We start from the raw sequence: 26,962 nt of genomic DNA on the forward strand, positions 1-26,962 counted from the left end.
CTAACCTCCCTCTTTTCCCCACTGACCTCGTACATGTCCTCTGTCCTCTCTGTAGATACAGACAGACTGCCTCTAATAACACCATCTTCCCGTATGTGGCTTTGGTGGAAAGTATTGCACTACTACACAGGGTTGCAGGGTGTAATCTGAGACATAGCCAGAGTGACTCAGGGACTCATACGATCGATTCACTGTGATTCACTTCTCATAGAGGGTCCATTGATTTTTATTTGATTTCTAACTCAGACACCTATTCAAAGTGTCATTGATTGTTAAATCATGCAGTCGATTGTGGGATGATTCCCGCCCTCATAATAATGTTCCCGGTCAGTTCTATTCAATCGAGAAATTGAACTGGAAATGGAATTTGATTATTTTACGTCACGGTCATTTACACTCCTTGTCCATTTCATTATATCAAATTGACTGGAATAAAATTTACCATAAATGTAGAGTATAGGGCTTTGTTGTGATACACACACACACACTCCAATACACAATACACAATACATCATCTCATTTCTGCAGTGGCACTAATCTTTCTACTCTTTCTTTCCTCCCTTCCTCTGTTCTGTGCCCGATCACTCTCTTCTTCTTCTTGTTCCTTCTCCTTCCTTCCCTCCTTCCTTCCCTCGCTCCTGACCAGAGCTTCCTCTGAAACAGACCAACGCTAATCCGCCATCAAAGCTCTCATTCTTCATTTCACACCTTTTCTCCTCACCATCACTCTCTCCCCTCTCCCCTCTGTTCCCTGTCTCTCATCTGAACATCAGCATCCAACAGGACCAAAGTGAACCAACAGACCTTGAACTGTTCATGTACTACTGAGCAGACCAGACAGGCAGTTGGCTGCTTTTGAACAGCACACTACTCTGTTCTGGAGTAGGCAACATGATTTACATGGACCAGACAGGAAAGATTTTTTTTTAGAGAAAAAAGACTCTTTTTGTTAGATGTATCATTTGCATCCAAACTGCCAAACACTAAAGTTGGCTAAACTTGGGAAAAAGTGAGCCAGTGATAAAAACTGCCTAGATCAGTATCTCTTTTTCCCCGACACCTATGGAATGGTAACCTGAAGAATCTTCCTTTAGTCCAGAGTAATCTGGCAGGGCTGCTGCGCCCCCTACTGGGATTGGACTGGTTTGACTGGTAAAACTGGAATCTGGACTGGGTGGTAATCCCTGCCTCTCAGGGATTGGAGGATAGTCCACGCTACTCTGTGTTTAAAAACTGACGGTTTGACTGGACTTGCTACTAGTGTTTCACCTCCAGTGTTGGGTACCCCCAGTAGCCATCAGCCCACCCCCACCCCCCCCACCCCCCTGACCCTGCCCCATCCTTCTTCTTCAGTCTCAAAAGTGGATGAAATGGAATTGTGGGGGCCACACACGGAAGGCATCGCCTCACTAGACGTGAGCACGCTTCAAACTGATTGGCTGATTGACTGACGCTCCTGACCAACCAGTTGTGCAGGTATTTAGAATGTCTGCTGAGCACTTAACCAGGCGAGGCCTTCCACCAATAACCCATTAGATCATGTTTCTTTTTGAAAAAGTTTTTTCGTTTTAGGGCAGGGAAAACTCTGTTGTAGATTTTCCGGTTCAATTATGTTTTCAGAGGCTTAGACGTTTTCGTGTCCTTGGACCGTTTGCAATGTTCTGAACAAACCTGTAAAAAAAGGAAAAGAAAAGAGTATTAGTAGAAATGTGAGTGACATCTAGAGGAATTTTCGATTTGCTCTGTTGCATTTTGGTCCATCAAAGTTGTCTGAGTATGACAATAAATTAAGGTATTCAGTGCAGTAATACAAACTGAGAATACGTTATATTTTACTTTGTTTATAAAACATCTATTTTATCATCTGTTGCTTAAACAAATGCCTTGAATGAATGATTTCCTCAAAGTAATTATTTTATTTAAATTGTACACATCACTCTTAATAAGATGTTGGTGTAACAGATGATCAATTCCATCAACAATGCATTCATTGTGTTCCTTTTTCAAGATGAATATCAGGAGAATCTTATGTACCTAAAGTGTACATGTGTGTGTTACAAATGTTTCACCAGTCTATGAAATACTGTATAAACATGCTGTTCGTTATTTTCAGGTGAGATGGAAATCATGATTATTAATTCGGTCCTACAACAGTAACACTTGACATCATTTAATTTATAAATTGTAATTCAGAATATTAGTTTAACATTGCCAGTGTTCATTCATAATCAATGGTAGTATAGGGTCTTAGTGTTTCCCCGTTATTAAGATTGTATTTGGTCACAGCATTTAGGAAATAATCTTTGACTTCTAGCAAAAAATATGTCCAGTATTTGTTATGCCGGTAAGCACCGTACTCATCTATGGAATTGTGACACATTTGGATGTCAATATGCTTTAAATTACGGTTTAAATCACGTTGTCTCATCTAAGCAGGTTATTCAGTCATGTTTACTGTGATGATCATAAATTGGGTGTGAACTCATGTCTGGAATCCTGTGGTATACATCTGGTAATGCCACGATTAGAGAATTTTACAATCATTTAATAGAAGAAATGTATATGTTGCTTTCTGTTTTGTTTTTTGTTTCACATTTTAGTGAAGAATGTAGCATCTTCTATGAAGAGCCAACTGCAGTCTGAGCCCTTTTGTAGGCAAAACAGAGAAATAAATATTATGATTGGAAAAACTGAACTTGGATAACTCGTTCACCTTGTGTTTTTTTATTTCTATTTTATGTCTTTATTTGTATTGTTTAGTTGATACACCTTTATCTGTGGAATACAGACATATTGTGTGTAATGCACACAAACACAGTTATTTGTGGAATACAGACGTATCATGTATAATACACAGGAGTATTTTGATAATGAGACTTCAGGGACTTCAAATGACCTTGTGGTTTAAGAGGCCATTGTAATCTGAGGAACCCGGAGGAATATTGAGTTTTTATTTTATCTACGGTCGGCAAAGGCCTGATAAGACTGAGTTGTCCCATAGACTCCAGGGAGACTCTGGTGCATCATTGCTAATGCATCTTTCATGAAGCATAATATTTACGCTATTTACACTATTTATTTCTAGTCATATCAAGCCAGATACTGTTGGCAGAGTTTGAATTTGCAGCAATGTGAGTATTTTAGAAAATAATAACTATCTTCTGAAAATACATTTCCATTTATATAGGTTGTAATATATAGCTTGTGAATTTAGATATCCAATATCCTGCATATGAGGGATAATGCCTTTTATGTCACATAATAACACAGAACCATAGATCCCCGAAAGGCAAGCCAAAACACTCCCCAGGGGAGAGCAGGGGAGCACAGGGGCAAGGGAAAACTCCCTGGGAGGAAGAAACCTTGAGAGGAACCTTTACTGTGTTCTGCTACTGAAAGGACGTTTCCATATGTAACCATACTGTAAGATAGTTGACTTATCTCTTTCTCATATGCAAACAGAGGGTCTGATGTGTGTCTCCTGAAGAAGCGCTATGAAGGCTTTCAGTTTGCTCAGCTGAGGCTAACACAAAATCTAATTTATTTACAAAATGTGGTAAAGGTTTAATACCTGCAGTGTTCCATGACACCAAGCATAGAGATTGTTAATCTGTCAAATCCATGATCCTTTTATGTTTTGATGCTGTTTTCCGCAGATAGGTAGGACTTCACCTGTTCAAGGCATGACCACCTCTTGAGTAAACACCAGCAGTTGTCAAACCTATAAAAACCTCCGAAATTAGCTTATGTGTGAAGTACTCTTTTTTTCAATGACTTAGAGAGGAAGGAAACTAATAACCTACAAAAAGAAACCATTATGAATACGACTTATAAATGCTCACAAATGTGTACAGCATGAACCTGTAATATTAATTAATTCACAGATACACTACTTATAATTAGCAGAGGTGGAAAGAATACTGAATAACCTGCTCAAATAGAAGTACTATTCCCTCAGTGAAATTTTACTCTACACGTAAAAGTTCCAGTCTAGGAAGCAACTCAAGTAAGAGTAAAAAAAGTAGCTTAATTTGTGTTATTTTCAAAGGTCATTTGTGTTACTTTCAAAATGAAACACAACACAAGCATCTAAATAAAATAAACTTTAAATGAGTATTCTTATTCTGTTAACCAGAATTTAACCAGAAGTTTTTCTATGCCTAAAGTGAGGCCGAAGACACGTTTCTATGTTCATTTGACGATACATTTATATTCTTTTTGACTTCCCAGTTTGTAAGGTGTTTTTTATTTATTTATTTTAATATTTTTTGAGTGGGGCAGTCCAACTCATATTTTTCATTTTATTGGACAGATACAGTGAAGACAGACAGGAAAGTAAGGAGAAGAAGGGAGAGAGGAGGACATGTCAGCAGGGCATGGGCCGGATTCAAACCCATGCCGACATGGGCATATGTGTGCACTGTAGACCGCGGTGCTAGACCCCACAGTTTGTAAGGTTTTGAATCAGTGACCTTTATTTTGATCAGATGGACTGACGTGTTTAAAGGAAAAACCTGTTTCTTACTGATTTTACTTCATAGACGTATGTAAGAAATACCTCCTCTCCAAATGCTTTACGTGTTTACATTTGTACATAACGAATGGTTTCATTCTAATCATAAATGCACACACAAGGACATTCTACGTTCTCAAAGCTCTCTAACTCACACTCTGAGGGACAATGGAGGAATTGGTGGGTCTTTACGTGTGTTTTATGTCCTTTTATTATCAAGCCTGTATTGTGCCACTGTGGCAACAAGGACACACCACTCCTGTCTTCAATAGCCTCCTCACCTCGCTTCCCTTCATCCACACTGACCTGGCAGACTAGGGACATAATGAAGCAACACCCTGTAGTTGAGTTCTGCCCTGTTTACTTTCACACAGCACTTGCCTAGCACTTGCCTGTTCAGATCAGGCGCAGGTGACAATGAAGACCAGAAACCTCAACTTAATGTTTGGGATATCTGGGATTCTTAGGTTACAAGCATAATGCATACTCTACCCAACCGTTCAAGACCTCAATCTCAATGACATGTCCAATCAATGAACCCTCAGACATGACACCCTCCCTTCAAAAAGCCATCATGTCCTTACTTCAATGGGAACAATCTGAAGGACATTTACAAGTAGTAACTTTGAGATATCTTTCGCTTTGTTAAACATCCTGGGGTACAAACCGTGTAGCCTCCAAATCTTAAATGCTGTGAATTTTTCTCATCAGTTTCAGAAAAAACGGTTTGGAATCTATGAGGTACGGTTCATTTCCTTTAAGTGAACCTGCTGATGTCTTGTTTGAAATGGAATTTTTAAAACTACCCCATGTACTCAGAAACAAGCAGGGGGTCCTGGTTTTATGGACTGAACTCGGGACTGTGACGAATCTATGATTGAGACTACCTTTATGGGAGGAAACCAAAGCTGGACTCAAACCACCTCACTCAGTCACACCACACATGAGAGATGTTAGAATGCTCTCTCTCGGTCTCTCTCTCTCTCTCTCTCTCTCTCTCTCTCTCTCTCTCTCTCTCTCTCTCTCTCTCTCTCTCTCTCTCTCTCTCTGCACTTTCATCCACTTTAAACGTGTGACACTTTTTGATACTGAGCATCCTATTTCCTGTGTTCTGGTTGGTTGACTTCTTTACATGCAGATCGGCTTGTGATTTGCATAGACTTATAAAGGTCTCTTCTCTATGGATGACTTCTAACAACTGAGAGACTATTCATCCTTGGTGTTAAGCATCCCTCTCAGGATCCTCAGGCTGAACTGCTGTCTCATGCTGCCTCTGTCTCCTTTTACACTGGAGGAGCCAGCATGGAATTGGATTAGCAACGTACGCCTTTAGAACATGATCACATTCACCGAAGCAGGCTTACATCTGGGGGAAGTTAAAGGGGTAGTTCACTCCAAAAATCAAAGTTTGTCAAACGGTTTCTTTCATTAAAAGTGGTCCAAAGTCAAGCTGAGGCCATATTTCATCGTGTCGTGTATAAAGCTAGTATGTAGGCTACCCGCGTAGTAGGCTCCTGTAAATGTATTCCAAAGCAATTTAAGGAGCGTATGAGGATATGCACATATCCAAAGTAAAAGAAAATATGCAAAAGCCACTTTCATGACTGAGAAAAGAATGAGAGGAGGAATATAAGTGAGGAGAGTGAGAGGTAATTGTGTGTGTGTGTGTGTGTGTGTGGGGGGGGGGGGGGGGGGGTAATTTATTGGGCTGAGACGTGTTACCCGTAAACACTGACCCTGATTACTGAACAAACAGACACCTGCTCCACGGATATTGATACACACACACACACACACACACACACACACACACACACACACAAACACAATCGGAACCAGACATCAGCCCCTCATTCCAAGATACACACACAACACCTGCTCCACTGGTACACACAGTCAAACCCCTGATACACACACACACACACACACAGGGCTGGTCCTAGGCATAGGCGAACTAGGCGGTCGCCTAGGGTGCCAAATGCCTGGAGGGCGCCAAATGCCCCCCCCCCCCCCAAAAACAACTTTTCATTTAAATAATTTTGTCTCTATGAATTTCATGTCTCTATGAAAATATGTTTCAGCCTACTTTCTATTTTTGTCTTGAAACCATTGTTGTCCATATTTTTACTGTTGAATGTGTGGGTGGTGATGAGGCAGTACTGGTGGCTTAATGTGGTGGTGGTGGCGCCCCTAAAATGTGTGTGTGTGTGTGGGGGGGGGCATCAAATCATACTCTCGCATAGGGCACTTAAATGCCTGGGAACGGCCCTGCACACACACACACACACACCCACACACACACACAAATAATTACCTCAAGTTCCCTACATATATATATCATATTCTAGACTATTTGATTCCACCATTCTATCATACCATTAGCCTACTTGTGCTATGATTATCTTATTGCTTCTGTTATTGTTGTTATTAATAATAATTTGAGCAGGGCCTAACAGCTCATCCAGCAGGAGTTTGGGAGGTGGGAGTGAGATACCAGCCAGGGCATACATGGTAATTGGCGGTGTAACAGTGTGCGGGCCCAAGGCGGGGGCCTCGTAAGCGACCCGCTTTATTAGATTGGCCGGTATCGATCCCCGCTGCAGCGGCGTTGACTAATCTCCAGGCGGCGGGGAGAACAGGTCGATACGCCGGGATTCAATCACGCCTGAAAACAGAAAAAATGTAATTTATTGTAATCACGGTGGTAAATGTAAAAACGTGAGAACAACGCCCCCATGAGGTCAGACATCTGAACTGCATCTAACTCAGATGGAGAAAGGAATACATACATGTACAGTACAGTGTATACTTCTGCTGCAGACCTGGGATTACGTGGCTTTATAGGCACACATCTAGGACCCGATTAACGTCCCCAATACTAACCCCTAAACATGGAGAAAAACAGAACTGGCACAATAATGTGGTAAGATCCATGATCTAAAACAAAGCATCAGGGCAATTAACCCCACCATTAAACTCCCAGTGAGAAAGTAGGGCTATTATTCTGTTCTAATTGAGGCTTGTATCTGTTCCAGGTTTTTATCTTATGCAACACACCCTGCAGAGAAGAATATAGGCCACATGTTATCTAAGTCCGAAGTCTCATTTAGTATGTGTGTGTAAGAGGGAGGGGTGGATTTATGTGCCAAAGGAGATTCTAAAATGCCTTCCTTTTCACTCAGCTGCATTCTAAACCATAATGTTGTATTACTATTACATGACAACAAATTGCAGTAAATAATACAAGACATTACTGAATAATCACTCACTCTGTTCCCTCCCCACAACCATCTACTGTACTTCATCTTCCCCCTTTACACAACAGTTGCAAATAATTAACCGACAAGGACACCATTTGACAGGTCGATGTTTTATTGCAAACCACAAAAAAGAAACCATATAATTAGATTCGGAGACTCACACACATTTATACTCACTTACTCACACACACACACACACACACACACTTACACACCAAGGCCGGCAGTGGCTATGGGCAGGGGTGGGCTCAGCCCACCCAAACGTTGCGCGTCTTGCCAGTCCATTCCAGGGGGCGTGTTTGAATGTTTAATCTGATATTTGTATTTACTGTAGGTCCATATACTATGTCTAGCTACTTACCGCTGCCCATCGCCACCGCCAACCTTGCTACCCCCCCTCCTGCCCACCCACAGTGTTGGATTCTGGCGCCAGGCCTGACACATGCACGCACAATACTCTCATTACGGCAGCCCAATCAGCACATGGCTCCTTCATTCAGTTCCTCTTCATAAAATCTGCTCCATCTCTCTCTCTCTCCTCTCCTCTCCTCTCCTCCCCTCCCCTCTCCTCTCCTCCCCTCCCCTCTCCTCTCCTCCCCTCTCCTCTCCTCTCCTCTCCTCCCCTCCCCTCTCCTCTTCTCCCCTCCCCTCTCTGCTTCTCCCCCTCCCCCCCCCTATTCTCTGCTGGGGTGGGTCCTGATGAAATGTAGGATTTGAGGGGAAATAAGTTGATCCTAGATCTTTGTGCAACTTCCCTTTGATCTGGATGAAAGGTCAGACAGGTACAAACAAGGAAGTAACATCGTCATCAGGCACGGGAGTTGCGTTCCTCTTCCTCATTCTCCAGGTGGTGGGCAGGCCTGTAGCGGCTCACACCCCTCCCATCCACCACTTGGAGGGCGGGGTTTCGACAGGTGTTGTCCATGCTGCCCAATGAGGTGTACCTGTCAGGAGACAGATAGACGAAACAGAGGACTCAGAGCCAATCTTGTACCGGTAAAGGTGAACACACAGCAAGAAAGGAAAAGGGGGGGGGGATTTTAGAGTGCCGCAAAGTCACAGAACATGCACATTGTGAATTGTGGGGTACAGATATCATGCTTATCTGTAAGTAGAAAAATGTGTTCAAGCACTATGCTAGGAGAGAGAAGTGGCGAGGGCATTTGAGAGAGTGGACTCTCTCTAAAGACTGAAGGGGAGGCAGTGAAGGACGTGAAGTGTTCTTACCCTTTATCATAGAGAATACAGTAGGGCACATAGAGGGTCCTCAAGAAGGACCAGATATCGTGATATGTCCAGTCCTTAGAGAGAGAGAGAGAGAGAGAGAGAGAGAGAGAGAGAGAGAGAGAGAGAGAGAGAGATGACATTGTTAGTAAAACATCCCATTGGCTGTGCACGTTGTGTGCGTGTACGTGTGTGTGTGTGTGTCCTACCAGTAGTGGATTGACCCTCATGTAGTCAGGCCAGCCAGGGTCAGTTAGACACATGGGGGTGAGGGTGTGTGAGTAGGGGTCGCTCCTCCTGGTCCCCATCAGTACTGCTCTCAGCTCTGGCCTCCTCTCCTGCACCTCACTCAATGCCTGCCGAATATTGCCCTCGACCGAGAACAGTTCCAAGTCATACCTATGGGACAGACATTGCTAAATAGTGAGCCATGATTTCATGTATGGGGACCACATATCAAAGCTATTGAGACTGTGTTGCTGGACAATAATACCCCTCATCAAAAACAGATCTGGATCATTATGTACAAAGGAATAGATAAAGCCGTGCTAAGTAGAGAGCCTTTCCATATGGGGAAGCAACATGGCCAAAATCTCACAAGACAACACAAGTTTCTTCCTGACTGCAGTTTGCCTCATTAACAAGGACCCCCACTGACATCAAACAGTAACTTTGCACTATTGTTATGTGACTTTGCACTATTCTTGTAAATACTTTTTCATCTCTATTATTATTCTTTTTCACTTATCTTTTTGGCTGTTTTGTCCTCACACTTTGTTTATTGTTACGCACCACCAGACCAAAGCAAATTCCTTGTATGTGAAAACCTACTTGTTTCTGATTCTGATGGAATGTGTAGAGGTCAGGATGGATAGTATAGAGGTATGGGCTCACCTCTTTATCGTGTCCTGGAGGAATCTCTCCATCTCCGGGAAAGGAGAGACGATGCGAATGTAGAGAGCCTTCACCTTGTCTTTACCCTCAGGATACCGCCTGAGTAGACAGCGGAGTGAAGAGGGAAGAGGGAAGAGAGAGAGAGAGAGAGAGAGAGAGAGAGAGAGAGAGAGAGAGAGAGAGAGAGAGAGAGAGAGAGATAGAGAGAGAGAGATAGAGAGAGAGAAATAGAGACAGAGGGAGAGAGAGAGAGAGAGAGAGAGAGAGAGAGAGAGAGAGGGGATAGATTTTCCAATAAAAGATCCATTTAGTAGAGCATAATTAAAATCTCTCTAAGTATCCTCTCTCATCCCTCCCTCCCAGTACTCTCTCTCTCTCTCTCTCTCTCTCTCTCTCTCTCTCTCTCTCTCTCTCTCTCTCTCTCTCTCTCTTCGGTCACCTCTTCAGTGCTGCGTAGTACAGATGCAGTAGTGCTGTGCAGTCTTTTCCTCCATTGAAGCCAACGCAGACCTCCTTTGCTGAATATTGATCCAGAGCCGTCTCTATGGTCTTTAACGCCACTGCCACACTGTCACCCAACGGAGTGCCTATGGGGTTTACACAGACAGATGTGGTTATGGGAGGTGTAGTCGTGTAGTCATGTACTGTAGTCTATCTAGTCCTCTGTGTGGTAGAAGCCCATAGTAACTAACCCTCCTCTAGCCTTTATCTACTATTGATCTACTAGCAGTGGGGCCTAGTGGATAGTGAGTTGGGCCCAATCCCATTTCTTATTTTCACCCCTACCCCTCTTTTTCGAGTGCCCCCCTCGATTTTCGACTTTCCCCTCGTAACAGTTACAAGGGGTAGTGGTTGAAATCTTCCCCTATGACAACCATCAAGGCTGATATGTCATCAGTAGTATCATAGAAAACCATGGTCGTTCGTGATTCGTTCACAACGTATACATTTCACACTATTAATCAATCAAACAGTCATCAAATAAAAAAGAACAACGCTTCATTGTGATGGCCTCTTCATGACAGAATAGCGGTGCTCTGTAGGCTAGCAACTCTTGCTCCTACCCTGCCAGTCTGCACTGATATTAGAGGAGCGCTAACAAGTACAACAACTTCGCTGCTGGACTTAGTAACATTTAAGTAAGTAACATTTCGGGCGTCATAATATGATGTCATCAATTGGGGGGAAATGCGGGACTGTCATGCACAAATCAGCCTTAAAACAATATTGTAAGAGACATCAGCATACTAGCGATGTTTTGTTATGCTTGTTATAAAGAACTGGACTGGTGATCAGAAAGTCATGAGTTCAAATCCCACCTGGGAACACCACCACTAGTGTGCCCTTGAGTAAGGCACTTAGCCCTAAATTACTCCAGGGAGACTGTCCCCGTAATCTCTAATGGTAAGTCGTTTCGGATAAAAGCGTCTTCTAAATGGTTAAAATGAAATAAAACTTTTTTTTTAATGTATTTTAGTCAGTTTCTCTCACTCTAAGTTCCTCTTTTCCTCTTTTACCCTCCACCTGTCTTGTATCTGTTTCACTTCCATTCAATCTTCCCCTTATCCCCCCCTCTCTCACCGCTGTTAGCCAGTGTGTACACCTCCTCCGTAGCGATGGACACTGGGTCAGTGACCAGCGGCACCAGGCTCCCCTTGGGCAGCTCGTCCAGCAGCTGTGCCCTGGCCCGGTCCACCTCCTCCTGGCTGTCGGAGTCCAGCACCAGCCTGACACGGTGGTAATTACTCAGCCAGTCAGGGTAAGAGCCCAGGGCCACCTTCTTCCCCCAGACCGCCTGCAGCCGTGTCAGCACCGGGGCTATCAACGCCTCGTCTGCGTCCACAAATACCTATGACACGGTCAATGGATCAGGTCACATAACTGGAGCCCAGTTCAATCACATACAGTATATTTATTTATGTATATGTGTATATATAGCCTATATATATATATATATATATGTTGAATGACACAGAAAACATTTCCTGGTGGATTTCATTAAGTTGAGCCGTGGCTTCACCTCTCGTGTGTAAAAGGTGGTCCCTGAGCCGGCGAACAGGTGTTCTAGCCCGTTAAAGGCCCTCTCCAGCAGGGACGGGATCCCGGGGAAGATATACACGTTACGCACACTGACCTACACAGTGGGAGGTATGGAGGGGAGGATTAGCTGTGAATAGAACCAGTTGGCTCAAATCATGACGACTTCCTGTCCTCTTCCATCACATTATTTGGGTCTAATCTGATGTTCTATATCCTAACCAAGAATAAACATTTTGCTCCTATTTATCTTATCATAATTAATTTCATGTTTTATTACATCATATCATATCTGGTTCCAGAACCACTGACCAGAGGGTAGCGTAGGGGCTGTCCAGTCTGAGGGTCTGTTCCATAGTTGAGCTTAGCTGAACGAGGTACCATCGCTAGCTTCATGGCTGCACTCTCCTCATCCACCACACCGAAAAACTCCTCGACCAGTTTCGTAAGCTCCGGGTGGGGGTGCAACTCATCCTCAAACGCCATGGCGACGCTCTCAAAGGTGACGTCATCGTGGGTGGGACCTATGCCCCCGGAAGTGATGAGGTGCGTGTACTGGGGCGAGAGGGCAGCGACTTCCTTAGCGATGACCTCCGGTTGATCCGGTACGACGGTGATGCGTTGCACACACACCCCCAGCTTCCTCAGGGCACGGGACAGGAAGGCACTGTTGGTGTCCAATGTGTGACCCTGGGAGAGGGAGAGAAGAAGAGGAAGGGAGGGAGGGAAAGAGAGAGGAGAATGAAAGTCTAAAGTAGATCTACAAAACACTACAGGTAATAGGGGCTGGGGTTGATTTAAAACCAGGCATGATATCTCTCAAAACCACCTCCAGTCTCACCTTGAGTATCTCATCCCCAATGATTAGGATGGCTGCAGTGACGGAGCCCACCTTCTCCCGAGAACAGCGGCTTTGGTGGTTATGAGCCATAGTTGACGTGGTGATCTGGGCCGCCACTCTCCTCACACGCACCGCTGCTCTGCCGAGTCTCGAGACGACTTGCAGCATTCAGACCAGGGTCACAGAGAGGAGGGGGAGAAACAACTAGAGGACAGAGAGAGAGACCAGGGTCACAGAGAGGAGGGGGAGAAACAACTAGAGGACAGAGAGAGAGAGACCAGGGTCACAGAGAGGAGGGGGAGAAACAACTAGAGGACAGAAAGAGAGACCAGGGTCACAGAGAGGAGGGGGAGAAACAACTAGAGGACAGAGAGAGAGACCAGGGTCACAGAGAGGAGGGGGAGAAACAACTAGAGGACAGAGAGAGAGAGAATGGGTGGGGGTGGGGGGGTGCAGTGCAGTTGAAGAGGGTGAGAATGAAAGGGGGAGAGATGAAATAGCGAGGTGGTAGAGAGAGGGGGACAGTTCCTGGTGTGGGGGTTTGAGGAGCAGAGAGAGGATGGGGGAAGTACCCACCCAAGCAATCATTTACATTAACAAAATGCACTGGACCCAAGAGAACTATGATGAAGTTTAATTAACTTAGTACTGGAGGGCTCCTCTATTTGAAGGGGGGGGGGGGGTTTCATGTCTTCGTCCATGACTTTGAGCAGCAGAGATTTCGCAATTAGTTCCATGTCTAGCTTGCAGGGTGAGGCTAGATAAACCCTGTGTTGCAACACACAATGCACAAACCACGACTGGCAAAGAAGGAAAGCCGAAAGGTTTCTAGTTAATAGCAACTTCTACAATAGTTTTAAATGACAAGGTTTCTGTTGTAAATACCACCGACTCACAGACTAGTAAAATGTTGGCACTTGATTTAGCTAGCTTGCTCCAGTTCAGCCAGTGCATGCATGAACATCCAGTGATCATCCCTAAGCATGTGCGCATCATAGGTTTGTATTCGTGTGCACAATTTGCATGAAACAGACTAGATTATCCTGTCTCTCTAGATGAGAGCAACAATCATGTACCACAAAGCTAATCGGCACTTACCCTGGAGTCGCATCCATCGTTATGTACTACGAGTGCAACAGCTACACGTCACTCAAACGCTGGTGAAACCTAGCAAACCAATCAGAACCGACCAAAGCGCCGTCGAGAGCGAATGAGCTACGAGAAGGGCGGGTCTGAATGGGTTTGAGGGCGGAAGTACAGTTAAGTAACGAAGTCTTGTGTTGCACCATAAAGTGACCCCCCCTTAGCTCCCTAGAGCAAAGGCAGAATTGGTAAAGGAGTTAACCAGCATGGTTTAGGATGACCTCAATGCAACAAGAGTCTTTCAACAGATTTTACAATGTATTTCGTTTCTTAGATAGATAGATAGATAGATAGATATATAGATAGATATATCTTTATTTATGTGTCACTCCTCAACAAACAGGTATGGTATAAAAAACAGCAACAAAAGGTGCATTAAAAAGTTGAGGACCACTCACATGGAGTTGTGAGACACAATACAATTCATAGCAATATAAATTAAAAACGTACATTCAAGTGCTATTACACTTGAACTATTACACAACAAATACCATTGGCATTACAATAAAATACAATATGTAAAGGCAATGAAATATGTATTAAAAATGTAACAACTTATGTAACAACAATGTTTACAGTTAAAACAAATGTGGAATATGACATGAGAACGATCTATAAGATTTCAGAATTTGGGGGCTAGAAGTAGATCGTGTGCTGCGCAGTACAGAAGTGTTAGAAACATGTGTGTGTGTGTGTGTGTGTGTGTGTGTGTGTGTGTGTGTGTGTGTGTGTGTGTGTGTGTGTGTGTGTGTGTGTGTGTGTCTGTGTGTGTGTGTGTGTGTGTGTGTGTGTGTGTGTGTGTGTGTGTGTGTGTGTGTGTGTGTGTCTGTGTCTGTGTGTGTGTGTGTGTGTGTGTGTGTGTGTGTGTGTGTGTGTGTGTGTGTGTGTGTGCGCGTGTGCGTGTGTGTGAGTGTGTGTGTGTGTGTGTGTGTGTGTGTGTGCGTGTGCGTGTGTGTGTGTGTGTGTGTGTGTGTGTGTGTGTGTGTGTGACGCGCGCTTCGACTACTCGCCAGCAGAGGACCGTATTGAACTTTTCTCTATATTTGATCTCCTCAGATATTTGTGCTGGGTCCGATGCAGTCTTTTGAAAACAACGGATCATATTCTTCTACCGTTCACAAAAATGTTTGTTATTATACTTAACTTAATTAAACCATTAAACCAAAACAATCTTCACAGGCTATGCTGTACCAGAGACCCTGACCCCATAGTTAGTTAATCAATAAACAAAGTCTGACTTTCTTTTTGTCCTGTGGCTTATCAGGAACATATTGAGTTAGACCTACACTATATGCAAATAACAAATCGTGACGTTAGAATTATAAGGTTCTATCTCCATGTTTGTCAAAATTGATTATTATTTTTTACATAATCTGATCCATTAGGTGTTTATTAATGCCTGTGTGGTGTTATTTTTAAAATGTTGACATTTTTTAGTTAGTAATTCATAAAATACAAAGGTTCCATCTCACAAAACATAATGGAATGTAAAAACTTTGACGCTCAATATCTCTGAACTGCCCTAAACGGAGATAGAACCTTATCATTCTAAACGGAGATAGAACCTTATCATTCTAAGCTCACGAAATGTGTGAAGGACTGCATGTAGCTATGTAAAAGTCGGTTGAATGACTGTAGTTTATTATTGTGGGAACTTCTCTTTTTGCGCAATAATCTGGCTGTCAGCCGCGCGCCTACGGTCCAGCCAGGCCAGGTGCAGCGAGACCACGGCCACAAACAGCGGTCGGCAGGCCAAGGCAGATGTATGGAGCTATTTTAGTGCCATCAGAAATTGAATTGTATTTGACAGATTGAATTGAATATGAGCACAAATTGAATTGTATTTCACAGATACGAATTGTATTTAGAGAACTGAATTGTATTTTGAGAAAAAACAAATTGTATTTAGAGAAACTGCATTTGAAAACTGAATGAAAATAATGAAAACTGAATTGAATACAATTCAATCTGTCGAATACAATTCAGTTTGTGCTCGGGTTCAATTCAATCTGTCAAATACAATTCAGATCTGTCAAATACAATTCAATTTCTGATGGCACTAAAATAGCTCCATATAGATGACGTTGCCATTTGTTCGCGGAAGTGGCTTTTTTCGTGACCGTCGAAAGAAAGGGGGGGGGGGAAGAGAAAGGAAGGGAAAGGAGAGCAGGAAAGTTTCAGCCCTGTTTCTGTTTCTGATGAACTTCATATGAACACTGTAAGAGACAGCTCGCGGGTCTTTACCTTCGAACAACATTCTCCTAAATGTAATTTAACCTAAGTCGCAGGAGAATTGACAGCTTAATACACAAAAGGAAAAGATAGGCTACACTAAGGGACTGGAGGAAGAAAGCTGGTAAGTTTCTCTTTTGGTCAAAGTTTGACCACACTTCTCTTCTGGGCATGGCTGGGTGGAACTTCAGTGCGGAGTGTTGGAACGCGGTACTCTGACGTCCGAATGATTTTGTATGCAAGTAGCATGAACAAGGGACACGAGGCTACTATTATTATTACCTTTTATTCAGTTTTGATATCACGCATAGTGTTAGAAAAGTACTTCTTCCAGGCAGCAGGACTCTGTTTAGCGTTATCACACGACATCGATACTGTATCGAGTTACACACAAAGTCGCTGGGCCGTACGCAGCAGATCATTGTTGTCACTTGTGGTGTTTCAAAATCAAAGGAATAAAGTTCACTTATCAGCAAAGAGGCAAGAACAGCGATCATAGGCCTATTAGGCAGGATAGGATAGACACCCACACAAAAGTAATTTAATTGCACCTTATTTTCATTTGCAAATATTATTTGAATTATTATTATTTATTTATTTTCCAAGTATTTTTATTCAAGTTTACACAATACAATATGATTAAACATGTTGATTTTGATTTTTTTTACAAATTTCTGCCCACCCCCCCACCCAACCCCAAACATTTCCTGCAGGGCCCCTATTGTTTATGTTTTTTGTTGTCATATGATATTATGACATATTGAATGATATTATAATACAATAGCGCTAGAGGTATGACACCCCCATGAGGTATTAGTGATGTGAAGCTATACATCATTTGTTTACAAAATATCTTATGACAACAAAAAACATAAACAATGGACTAGGCCTGTAGTTTTTTTTTATGATAAGGCAATATCATAAAGGTATTGATCACATCACACCATTTTATTAAACCAAGGGGTGTGTTTCCTTATTTGTAGTATTTCTATAAATACTGGAAATCTGACCGTGGTTTAGATCTGACTTAGTAGTAGTTCTATGCGGTGCAGACGACTACCACCATCTAACCTAATTGATCTGTAACAACCCCAGTCGAAGATATGTCTCTCTAGTAGGCTATGTGGTGGAACTACTGAGTGTTCTCTATGGTAGACGAACCAGGCCACCAGGCCTCTCAGTAGGATATGATTCAGGGTGTATCAGTCAGCAGTGCTCAGCACACGCATACTCTGATGTGTAAACACACCCAGTTGTTATGGTTACACCTCTCTGCATGGATTGATCACTTGCGAGACAGCAGTGAAGGCCTGAAGGGTGTCTTGGGCCGCGACAAACAGACCCAAACCCTGGGGAGCAATTACTTACAGGTTACCAGCACACAGCCTGAGGGACAGACAGACAGACAGACAGACCAGTACAACTGCCAGACAGGTGTATGTGGGATGGCTAGAGGGGTATGAATGTAATGGGCTGTCTGTGTCCAACCAGCTCCCTTATCAGACTCACACACACACTCCTCAGACTGACAGACGTCTTTCTATTTTCTACTGCTGGTGAGAGTGGGATGGTCAGATCTGACATGTCACATGAAAGAAGACACACACACACACACACACACACACACACACACACACACACACACACACACACACACACACACACACAGAGTCAATCAATCAAAGCAGAGCCTCCCTCAATTTGGCACAGAACTGCTTGATCAAATCAAGACTCACTTAATAAAAATTGGGTCTTTCTAATCAGATTCAGATTTCATCAATCAAAAGCACAAGAGCCCAGTCCAATGTGACAGGCATGGGTGACAACTGTAACAGCTTCAGTCTCTTTTGACAGGGGCGTGCGTATCTCACACCATCAAAAAGTGTGTGTTTGTTTGTGTGTGTGCGTGCGTGCGTGCATCCATGTGTGTGTTAGGACAAGGCATAATTTTACTCATGGACAAAGGTTCATGAAATACTAGCTCTTAGTTGCGATTATCGACAGTCATGGATTTCGGTGTCAGTTTCTGGTATTGGCCCTAATATTGGACAGTCTCCAAGCCAAGCCGAGCAGCTGGCAAAGTACTGCTTTGTGTCAGCTGTCGTTGGCAGCTTTGTATGAAGTGTTTTATAGTCTCTGTGAATGGAAGAGACCCTGCATCTGTATGGCCTGAGTGTCCTGTGCCCTAACTGTCTGCAAGCATAGCTGTGGATTCAGTGTTCAGGGTCTCAGTCTGTGGTTGAGTAGTTGGTCGCCTCTTTCTCAACACAACAGAGGGGAGGCTCAGCTATGCTTCCTGCCCCTCTCCTCCTACGCATGATGCACAGAGCTCACATAGCAACAGGCTAATGCTAACGACACTATTCACACACACACACCTATCCATTATTCACCACTATCCTACATGGTTATCATGCTCCACAGCTTTCACATACACAGCTACACAGGTTTCACATAGCAGATACATGGCAATTATATGTTGCACAGGTTTTCGCATTGCAAATTGGCATGTATGATGCATAGCATTTGAAAAGCCTGTTTCAGCCTCACTTCCTGCTCCAGCCCAGGGGCCGGTTTCCTCCTTATTGTTATTATCAGGTGTTGCGCTCTAAAACTTCCCCTGACTACCTATTGGTGAGCAGTGCAGTGGTCTCTGTCAGACATAACACTGGCTTTGACTTGAGTTGCTTTGGCTCCCATATTCTAAAGTCGTTGGTGTGCTGGCCCTGTAGAATAGGGTTGATACTCTAGTCTCAACATGTGCACATTCAAGTGGAGGGAAAGGAAAGCCAGAAAGGAGGAGGAGAAAGAGAGCGAGCACAATATATTTCCTTTTCGTCGGATCATCTAGCCATATCTATCCTCCCCTAGTACTGACTCAGGGAACAGACCGAAAAACAAGAGAGACAGGGAGAGAAAGAGGGAAGGAAAGAGAGTGTGAGCAGGAAGGGGCAGACGGACAGAGTGAGAGTGAGTGAGAGAAAGAGGGAGAGAGAGAGAGAGGGGGGGGGAGAGACCAACCCAAAATAGGCGGCTCACATGTTTGCTGAGTGCGTGGGGGAACTGTTAAACGTCCAGCCCAACTGAATGCCTGAGTAATCTAATGTCCAGGATCACCCACTAATCACGTTGATTTACCTCCAATGCAATTCCCCTGCCTATTTCTGGAACTGTCTCATCACATTCGGAAGACACCATCTGATATGATTGTTGTCATCTTTGTGTGTGTGTGTGTGTGTGTGTGCTTGCTTGCGTGTGTGTTCATGCAAGTGCGTACGTGCTTAATGTCTTCAAGACCAGTGATGTTGTGGTCCTTATCTTGTGATGCTTCATCATCATCATCATCATAATACCTCTCATTGCCTTAATGATCTGCCAGGCAGCGGGTGCTTGTCTTGGGGAATACGTCTGTCTGACCAGGTTGGTCCAGTTCACTGGGCGGTGGGGCCATACGGTGTGCCCCGTCTCATCATCTCCGGGCCTCTGCACTGAGGCCTGGCCAAATCAGATTACATTACATTACACACACACACACACACACACACACGCACACACACACACACACACACACACACACACACACACACACACACACACACACACACACACACACACACACACACACACAGACACAGAAGACAGCAGATCTGCTCAGTACAGATGCATTAGAATAGGCCCAGTCTATCTTTCTTAATTTGACACATCACACTGTGATGTTTTTTGGTGTGCTAGAGTGGGGCAAGTAGAGGCACGGACACAGTCCCTGCAGGTAATTCCTTTCATGCCGAAGTATGTGTTTAAACATGAAAAGACTAGCGCGTACACAGTCACACACACACACACACACAACATTATTCGTTGTGAATCCAGCTATCAGCTAACAGCTTGCCAAATGAGACACAAACACAGACACGCTATCTCTCCGACTGCCCAACTTTGCTAGGAAGTAACACATGACTCTCTCCACAGCTGATCCCTTGAGCAATGCATGCTGGGAATGTTTCTCTGGGCGGGGGGGGGGGGGGCAATGACGCTTACTACGATTGGCTGTGTGATTCCGTACACCACTCTGTTTTGGGCTAAGAGTGTGTGTACCGTGTGCTGATGTACACTTTGGTGTTTTTAGGGTTTACAGACTCACAGGCAGTCAGAGTGTTGCCCGATGGAATATGTGGTAAGAACTTTAGATAAACACACACTCTCTCACACATAAACGCAGAAGCATAGGGGTTGCTCATTCTCACTCTCCGTACCTCGACATTTAAAGGCCATACCTTATTTGCTCCTCATCTCAGATATTTTGAGCGAACCGTAAAAACTATGACACAACTTCCCCCATGAATAAAAATGATCATTGAACTCACTAGAGATGTCCTGATGCTAAGTAACGCTGACATTAAAACACATTTTGTTCTGATTGAATCGCCTAAAAAAACCTCAGACAATTCTAACGTGTGTGTTTGCATCAGTTCCGAGAATAACACCCGCCCCTGTCCTGCTGTGACATTGGACACACTGAGCAAACAAGCGTAACCGTGGTGATAGGAGATAAGGGTCATGTTCAAGTGTTTCTATTACTTACACAGTGGGTGAGCTATGTGGAAACCCTTACCTGCATCCATGGTGGTTTAGATCAGTGTAGAGCCCTACTTCTAGGATGGGAAGGGATGCACGGGAAGGCACAGGGCCAAGAACTCAGCAGTGATTGGCTGTAAAATGATTAGTCAGACGTTCGCCCCTTGGGGAGTCTCGCTCCGTTACCGTTGCTAAAGATCCCAGATGGTGCGATGAGCAACCCATATGAACCTCTATGCCACTGTGTTTACGTGTTTCACTGGTGAGGGTCCTGGTGTACGTGGGGGCCCGGGGTGCGTTCAACAATCACAACAATCACTTTGTATCACGCTGTGTGTGACTGGTGTGGGTGAAGGGCAAGGTTGAGCATTCATAAAATCACGCTTTCCCCGGCAACGCTCTGTAACGCTTGCACTGTTGACACTGGCCACTGACTGTTCGTCCCGTCCAGCATGCATGCTGTTGTCTGTCTGTTTCTCTGATTCTCTCTCGGAGGTTTAGGTCTTGAATGACACTCCCCGTGTACGACACGTGGGCCAGAGAGCAGTCAAGTGTACTACGGTGGGCCAGAGAGACCAGTCTGGGGTAGTAGCACTGCATGCAGAGCAGGGTTGTGGCTGGGCTCAGAAGTAGTGCACTACACGGGGTGTCATTTGAGATTTTCCTCCTTCGGTTTCTTCCCTCTACTGTTCTGCTGGGTTCTCTTGCTAATGATTCTGATCTGAGTAGGGTTCCTCATCATCGCTGGGAGATTTAAAAACAATCTCATAAACCGATCTCATTGGGTTCCTGTGTCCTTCTATCTGCTTGCTGTTGCTTCTTAGAGAATTAGTGTTCTTTTAAACTTTGTGTGAATTTATTTTCGTTTCTGTTTAATATGTTGTGTATTATGTGTGTGTCACGATTAACCCCTTCTTTACCACCAGTGAGCCGGAGTGTTGGTTGGTTACAGTAATAGTAGCACTGCATTGTTATCTGAATGGTGGATGTCCATATTTGTCCATGCTGTACATCAAGGTTATTCACAATGTCCTCAGATCAGACTCCATCTGTGTAAGCCCAGAGGGAGGCAGGAAGGAAAAAGACTCCTTCCCTCCCTCTCTTCCTCTGTCTATCTCCCCTACCTCCTCCCCCTTTCTTTCCCTCTCTCCATCTCTCCCTCTATTTCTCAGGTTACCAAACAGGAATATGGGAGGAGCCTCTCAGGATCCCACATGGACTGTTTCCCCCTCCCTCCCTCCCTCCCTCCCTCCCTCCCTCCCTCCCCCCTTCTCCCCCCTCTTACTTACTGCAATCCTTCTCCCCCCCTCTTTACCCTCCATCCCATTCTCTCTCTCCCCTAAGTGTGTATGCATTATGCGTGTGTGTGAACATCGCTCAGAGGGTATGTGTGTGGATACTGTTAAATGATTGAGACTGCAAAGTGAAAGGGGAGGGGAGGGGAGGAGAGGAGAGAGAGGCAAAGGCAAAGGGGAGGAGGGGTAAAGGGCGAGAGAGGCAGAGACGGAAGAAAAAAGCAGCAGCAGCAGCGCGTGTGTGTGTGAGCGAGCGAGAGAGAGAGAGGCAGCATCACCCAGCCAGCCAGACAGGGAGAGCCGGCAGGACAGACAGCGTGCTCGTCTCTCACACACACAGACAGAGGTGGAAGGAAAGGGGGAATGAGAGGCAGACACGAGAGAAGGAGAGAAACACAATGAAGGAGTGCCGTTTTTCAGCCCTGCCATTCTGTTGTTTCACCTTCTGCTGAGAGGGCAAAGAGAGGAGAAGGACAAACAAGAGGATAGATGGAGAGGATATGAGGTGCTGGCAAATGACTTTGTGATTTAAACGAGTGGAGGACGGGATCAGAAGAAGAGCACGCGTTTCAGGGAGTGGGCAGACAGAGAGAGAGAGAGGGGAAGACAGGACAGTGTGTCGCTGAGCTGTTTAAACATTGATATGGTTACAGTTACAGTATGATGTGAACACGGAGCTCTCTGATACCTACGCTATGGATAATCAACTTGGTTTTTAAATCACCAAAAAAAGAATACTTGTTTTTGTTTGATTTTCATTCACTCTTGAAGCAAAGGAGGAGTTCTCAAGGAATAAACATTTCTTGCATAAATCAAAACTAAACTAAAAAAGAAAACACTTTGTTAAATGTCAAATCATTTTTTTATCACTTTGTGAATTTTTTTCTATTCTTTGTAGGAGGAAAAATACTGGTCTCTCCGTAGGATTATACAATCACATTTGTTGTTAGCTACTGTACAGTTAAGACTGAACAGAAATATTCAGGTTGTCGTTATGCAAATTTTATAAACATCACTGTTGTCTAGTAGTTAGTGCTTAGTGAAGTGAAGTGTTTGTGTCTGTTGTAGATGAAAGTGTTTTTTTTTCTTCTCTGAAGCAATACTAGCCTATATGCTCAGCTGGTGCATGTGTTCTTGTTGGTGAGTCTGTGTTCAGCCGGGTTGGGACGTCAACATTGATTGGGTTTTATGGCTGGCGCGACGCGGCCCCAACTTTGATCATTTCCTGAATGTTATTGATCTCCTCAGGAGTCTCTGTAGTTTTTTCCCGTTAGATGTAAAAGCTGTAATGGGGAGCCTGCTCCGTCGAGCTCCTGCTCCGCTCTGATTTGTGGAAGCAGTTATCTCTTTGTCTGGAGATTTTTTCTTTTGCCGTTGTCAGGACTTCTGAATATAGATCCTCTGCAGGCATCTCTTTTTAATGGCTGTTGCCATAGCAACGGGCTGCCGTCGGAGACGGGCGGAGAGAAAGATGTAAAGTTATTTTTACTGTTTTTTCTTTCTTTTCTTTTCTTAACACTGGTGCTGTTTTCAGACTCTCTGTGTCTGTGTGTTCCATGGCCTTAGGCGACCTGTCCAGACAGTACGTGAGACTGGATCAGACCGCTGGTGGTGGGGTTGTGTGTGTGTGTGTGTGTGTGTGTACGTGTGTGTGTGAGTCAGTGGTACCGCAGTCCTCAAGTAATTTATCCACATGTGTAAATGAAAGACTCTGGTCTATTTAAAGCTGGGTGGTTAGAGCAAATGAAGTTTGGTCTGAGGTGAGCTGTCTCTCTCTATCTCATTCTCGCTCTCTCGCTGGCCTACGCCATACCGACATAACCATTTTCCCTGGCAACGACTGTCTTCGTCAGGTGTGCCAAGCCGATGTCAGAAATTGAAGAACTGGATACATCTAAAAATATATTCCGATTATTATACATACAACTGATAGGTGTGTGCATATCACTCTTTTCAGCTGTGTAGTCTATTAACAGATTGTCTATGTTTGTGTAGTTGTGATTTTTCTGTATTAAGGTGTGTCGGTGTATTTTCTAACTGTGACTGTAGGAGACTCAGGATATTTTCTTGTGTAGAGGAGCTAATCTTTTCTGCACTTGTCTGACCTACACTGTGTTTTTATTCTGTGCACTAACCATCTTCTGGCCCGGGGGCAAGGGGTTGTATGTATACTAGCACCAGTGTACTACCTTCTGTATTTGTGAAACATACTTGTTCCCTCCATCCTTGAGCACTAGCGTTCACAAAGACTTATGCAGTAGTCTTAGTACAAGCTACTAGGCTATATGGTTTTACTATTCATTTTTACGGATTGGTAAACGCTGATATGTACTGTCACTGCTCATCTCTACTGACGCTGAGATAGTGGTTACCTGTACTGCTCCCAGATCATAATCCTGCATAGGCTGTCCTAAGATCGTCAAAGCCATACATTGGCTGTACTAAGATCGTCAAAGCCATACATTGGCTGTACTAAGATCGTCAAAGCCATACATTGGCTGTTCTAAGATCGTCAAAGCCATACATTGGCTGTTCTAAGATCGTCAAAGCCATACATTGGCTGTTCTAAGATCGTCAAAGCCATACATTGGCTGTTCTAAGATCGTCAAAGCCATACATTGGCTGTTCTAAGATCGTCAAAGCCATACATTGGCTGTGTAAGGCCGTCAAAGCCATACATAGGCTGTTTAAATACCCTCATAAGCATACATTTGTTGTCTTACTAAGACCATCATTGCCCATCATAGGAATTTCACAGTTTGTGAATCCTGGTTCTTACTGGTGCTATTTGGCTGTCAGGAGACAGATAACTGTGAGTAGAGCAGTGACAGGCTTAGCAGACAACCTCTCCACGGTGCTACGCTGGTGTAGGCGTCTGCCTGTTGCTATGCATTTGATCTCACACTGCTAGCCATTAACACTTTGCATTCAGACACGCATGGTGTTAGCCATTAGCACTCTGCATTCAGAAAAGGCAGGGTGTTAGCCATTAGCACTCTGCATTCAGAAAAGGCAGGGTGTTAGCCATTAGCACTCTGCATTCAGACACGCATGGTGTTAGCCATTAGCACAGCTCGAAAGTTTGAAACGGTAGTCTGTTGAAAATTTCCCTCATATCTCACTAAATCTTTGGTGCCAAATGTTCAGTCTAGTACAAGTGGACATTTTAGCTCTTGTAAGTCAGGTCAGTTGACGGAATCTACGAGAAGTGCTCGAACAACACTGATGTGCAAACTAGACAGTGTAGCATTTGCCAGCTCTTGAACCTCTGTAGACAGTTGCGTTTGTTGGGCCTTGTAGCTGGAGCCTGTTCATGTAAAAAAAACGACTGTTGTTTTCTCCTTGGCTGTACTGTGCCGCATGCATTGAAGTTATGACAGCAATTTCAGTCAGTGTTTGTTAGGGAACACTGACCTGCACATTTCTGCTGTTCTGTTGCTGCTTAGAGAAAGAAACTCTGTCCAGATAGCGAGAGAGAAAAAGTAGAGGCTCGTACTGGCCTGGACCATATCGAACCTACCGTGCTGTGCTGTGTCAAGAAAGACACGTTCTTCTCTCAGGTAACTGACTCGGCTTGGTCGTTTTGCTTTAAACCAGACTGTTTTTGTGGCATCGATAAGGAGAGAGAAAGAGGGAGAGAGTTGAGATGTAATTGAGTGTCGACTGAGTTCACCGTTGCTTCTGAGGAGCCTCCGGTACCATTCAGGGATCCCTGGGTAGGGAGTTCATATCGGACCAATCGCGCCTCATTATTATCACCACAAGCCCGACAGCGTGGTCGTCATCAGCCAATGACCTACATTCTCAAATGTTACATCACCGCTGTGCTTGTGCAGTGTGTTTCACTGTACTAGACAAAGACATCTCATACTCAACCTCTTCGGTTCTGATTTTAACGGTGCTCCAGAATACACTCTAAACCAAGGCAGTGGTAGAAGGTACTCTAACCAGGGCCGCCTTACTGTTTTAGTCATATCAGAAACCTCAGTCAGGTACAGGCCAACACCAGGCCCAGTCTTTCTTATCTATTCGTTTTTTTCTCTTATCTACTGGTGTCTATAACTAGGTTATTATGTGTATCCTCTAGCTGTAGTGAGAGGGCGAGTGGTAGGGAGAGCGACAGAAAGAGAGGGAATCTTCAAACTCGATAGGGACTTCTAACAGCTGTCCTGGAGAACGGGAGAGGAGACGAGGGAGGGGGAGAGGGGGAGCCAGAGATCATCTGGAAGAGGAGAGAGGAAGTGGTGGAGCGGGAGAAAGAGGAGGCACGGGAGCGCCAGAGGTTGACGGAGTACACGGTGTGGAGGAGGAGAGAGGGGTTCCAGGAGAGGAGAGGAGAGAGGGAAGAGAGGCTGAAGGGAGAGAGGAGCACAGAGAGAGGGCCGGTGACTGCGCCAGAAGTCATCTGGAGGAGGAGAGGAGAAGAAGAGGGGGAGAAAGAGAGGGAGAGAGCCAGAGCCATCCAGAGAGGACATGACACAATCTGGAGGAAGAGAGAGAGGGAGTGAGAGAACAGAGTATAGAGAGAGAGAGCAAAGTTTCTCATTGGTCTGGAAGCCTGTGAGGCAAGACCATTATTGAGATATAGATAGATAGATAGATAGATAGATAGATAGATAGATAGATAGATAGATAGATAGAGGGACAGAGAGGGATTGTGGGAGATGTTCCCAGAACACTTGTCTGGTTATATATTAGTGGAACTGGAATATTGAACTCTGCAGGTAGGCTCTATGTAGTATCGACCCGTTATGCATGTGTCTGCACTCAGTGTGTGTGTTGGCCATGTGCTTGTGTGTGGCTGTCTCTCCTGATACACTCTTTGGCAGCTAATAGGATTTTTATGGGCCCATGTCAAGCAAGAGCTGCCAGAGTGAGCTACTGCACAGACACGCTGAAACACACACACGCACGCGCGCACACACACACACACACACACACACACACA

At 44.4% G+C, this 26,962-nt stretch overlaps 1 protein-coding gene across 1 annotated transcript; it reads right to left on the reverse strand.

Moving 5' to 3' along the window:
- Positions 1–8,458: 8,458 nt before the first annotated feature.
- Positions 8,459–13,912, reverse strand: flad1 (flavin adenine dinucleotide synthetase 1). Its single transcript, XM_080540639.1, has 10 exons — positions 13,868–13,912; positions 12,770–12,973; positions 12,241–12,618; positions 11,912–12,025; positions 11,473–11,740; positions 10,331–10,478; positions 9,892–9,990; positions 9,207–9,396; positions 9,001–9,074; positions 8,459–8,717 (listed from the first exon to the last, which is right to left on the reverse strand). The coding sequence occupies exons 2-10, from the start codon at positions 12,935–12,937 to the stop codon at positions 8,582–8,584; spliced, it is 1,575 nt and encodes a 524-aa protein (XP_080396765.1). The 5' UTR covers positions 12,938–12,973; positions 13,868–13,912; the 3' UTR covers positions 8,459–8,581.
- Between the last annotated feature and the right edge of the window lie 13,050 nt (positions 13,913–26,962).

Source organism: Nansenia antarctica, assembly GCF_963989245.1.
Source record: "Nansenia antarctica genome assembly, chromosome: 10".
NCBI lineage: Eukaryota > Metazoa > Chordata > Actinopteri > Argentiniformes > Microstomatidae > Nansenia > Nansenia antarctica.

Coding starts and splice junctions, on each gene's coding strand:
- flad1 (XM_080540639.1), bottom strand. CDS start 12,937: ATGCTGCAAGTCGTCTCGAGACTCGGCAGAGCAGCGGTGCGTGTGAGG. Junction 9,991..10,330: donor TACTACGCAGCACTGAAGAG/GTGACCGAAGAG, acceptor CTGTCTACTCAG/GCGGTATCCTGAGGGTAAAG. Junction 8,718..9,000: donor TGTATTCTCTATGATAAAGG/GTAAGAACACTT, acceptor GTCTCCTGACAG/GTACACCTCATTGGGCAGCA.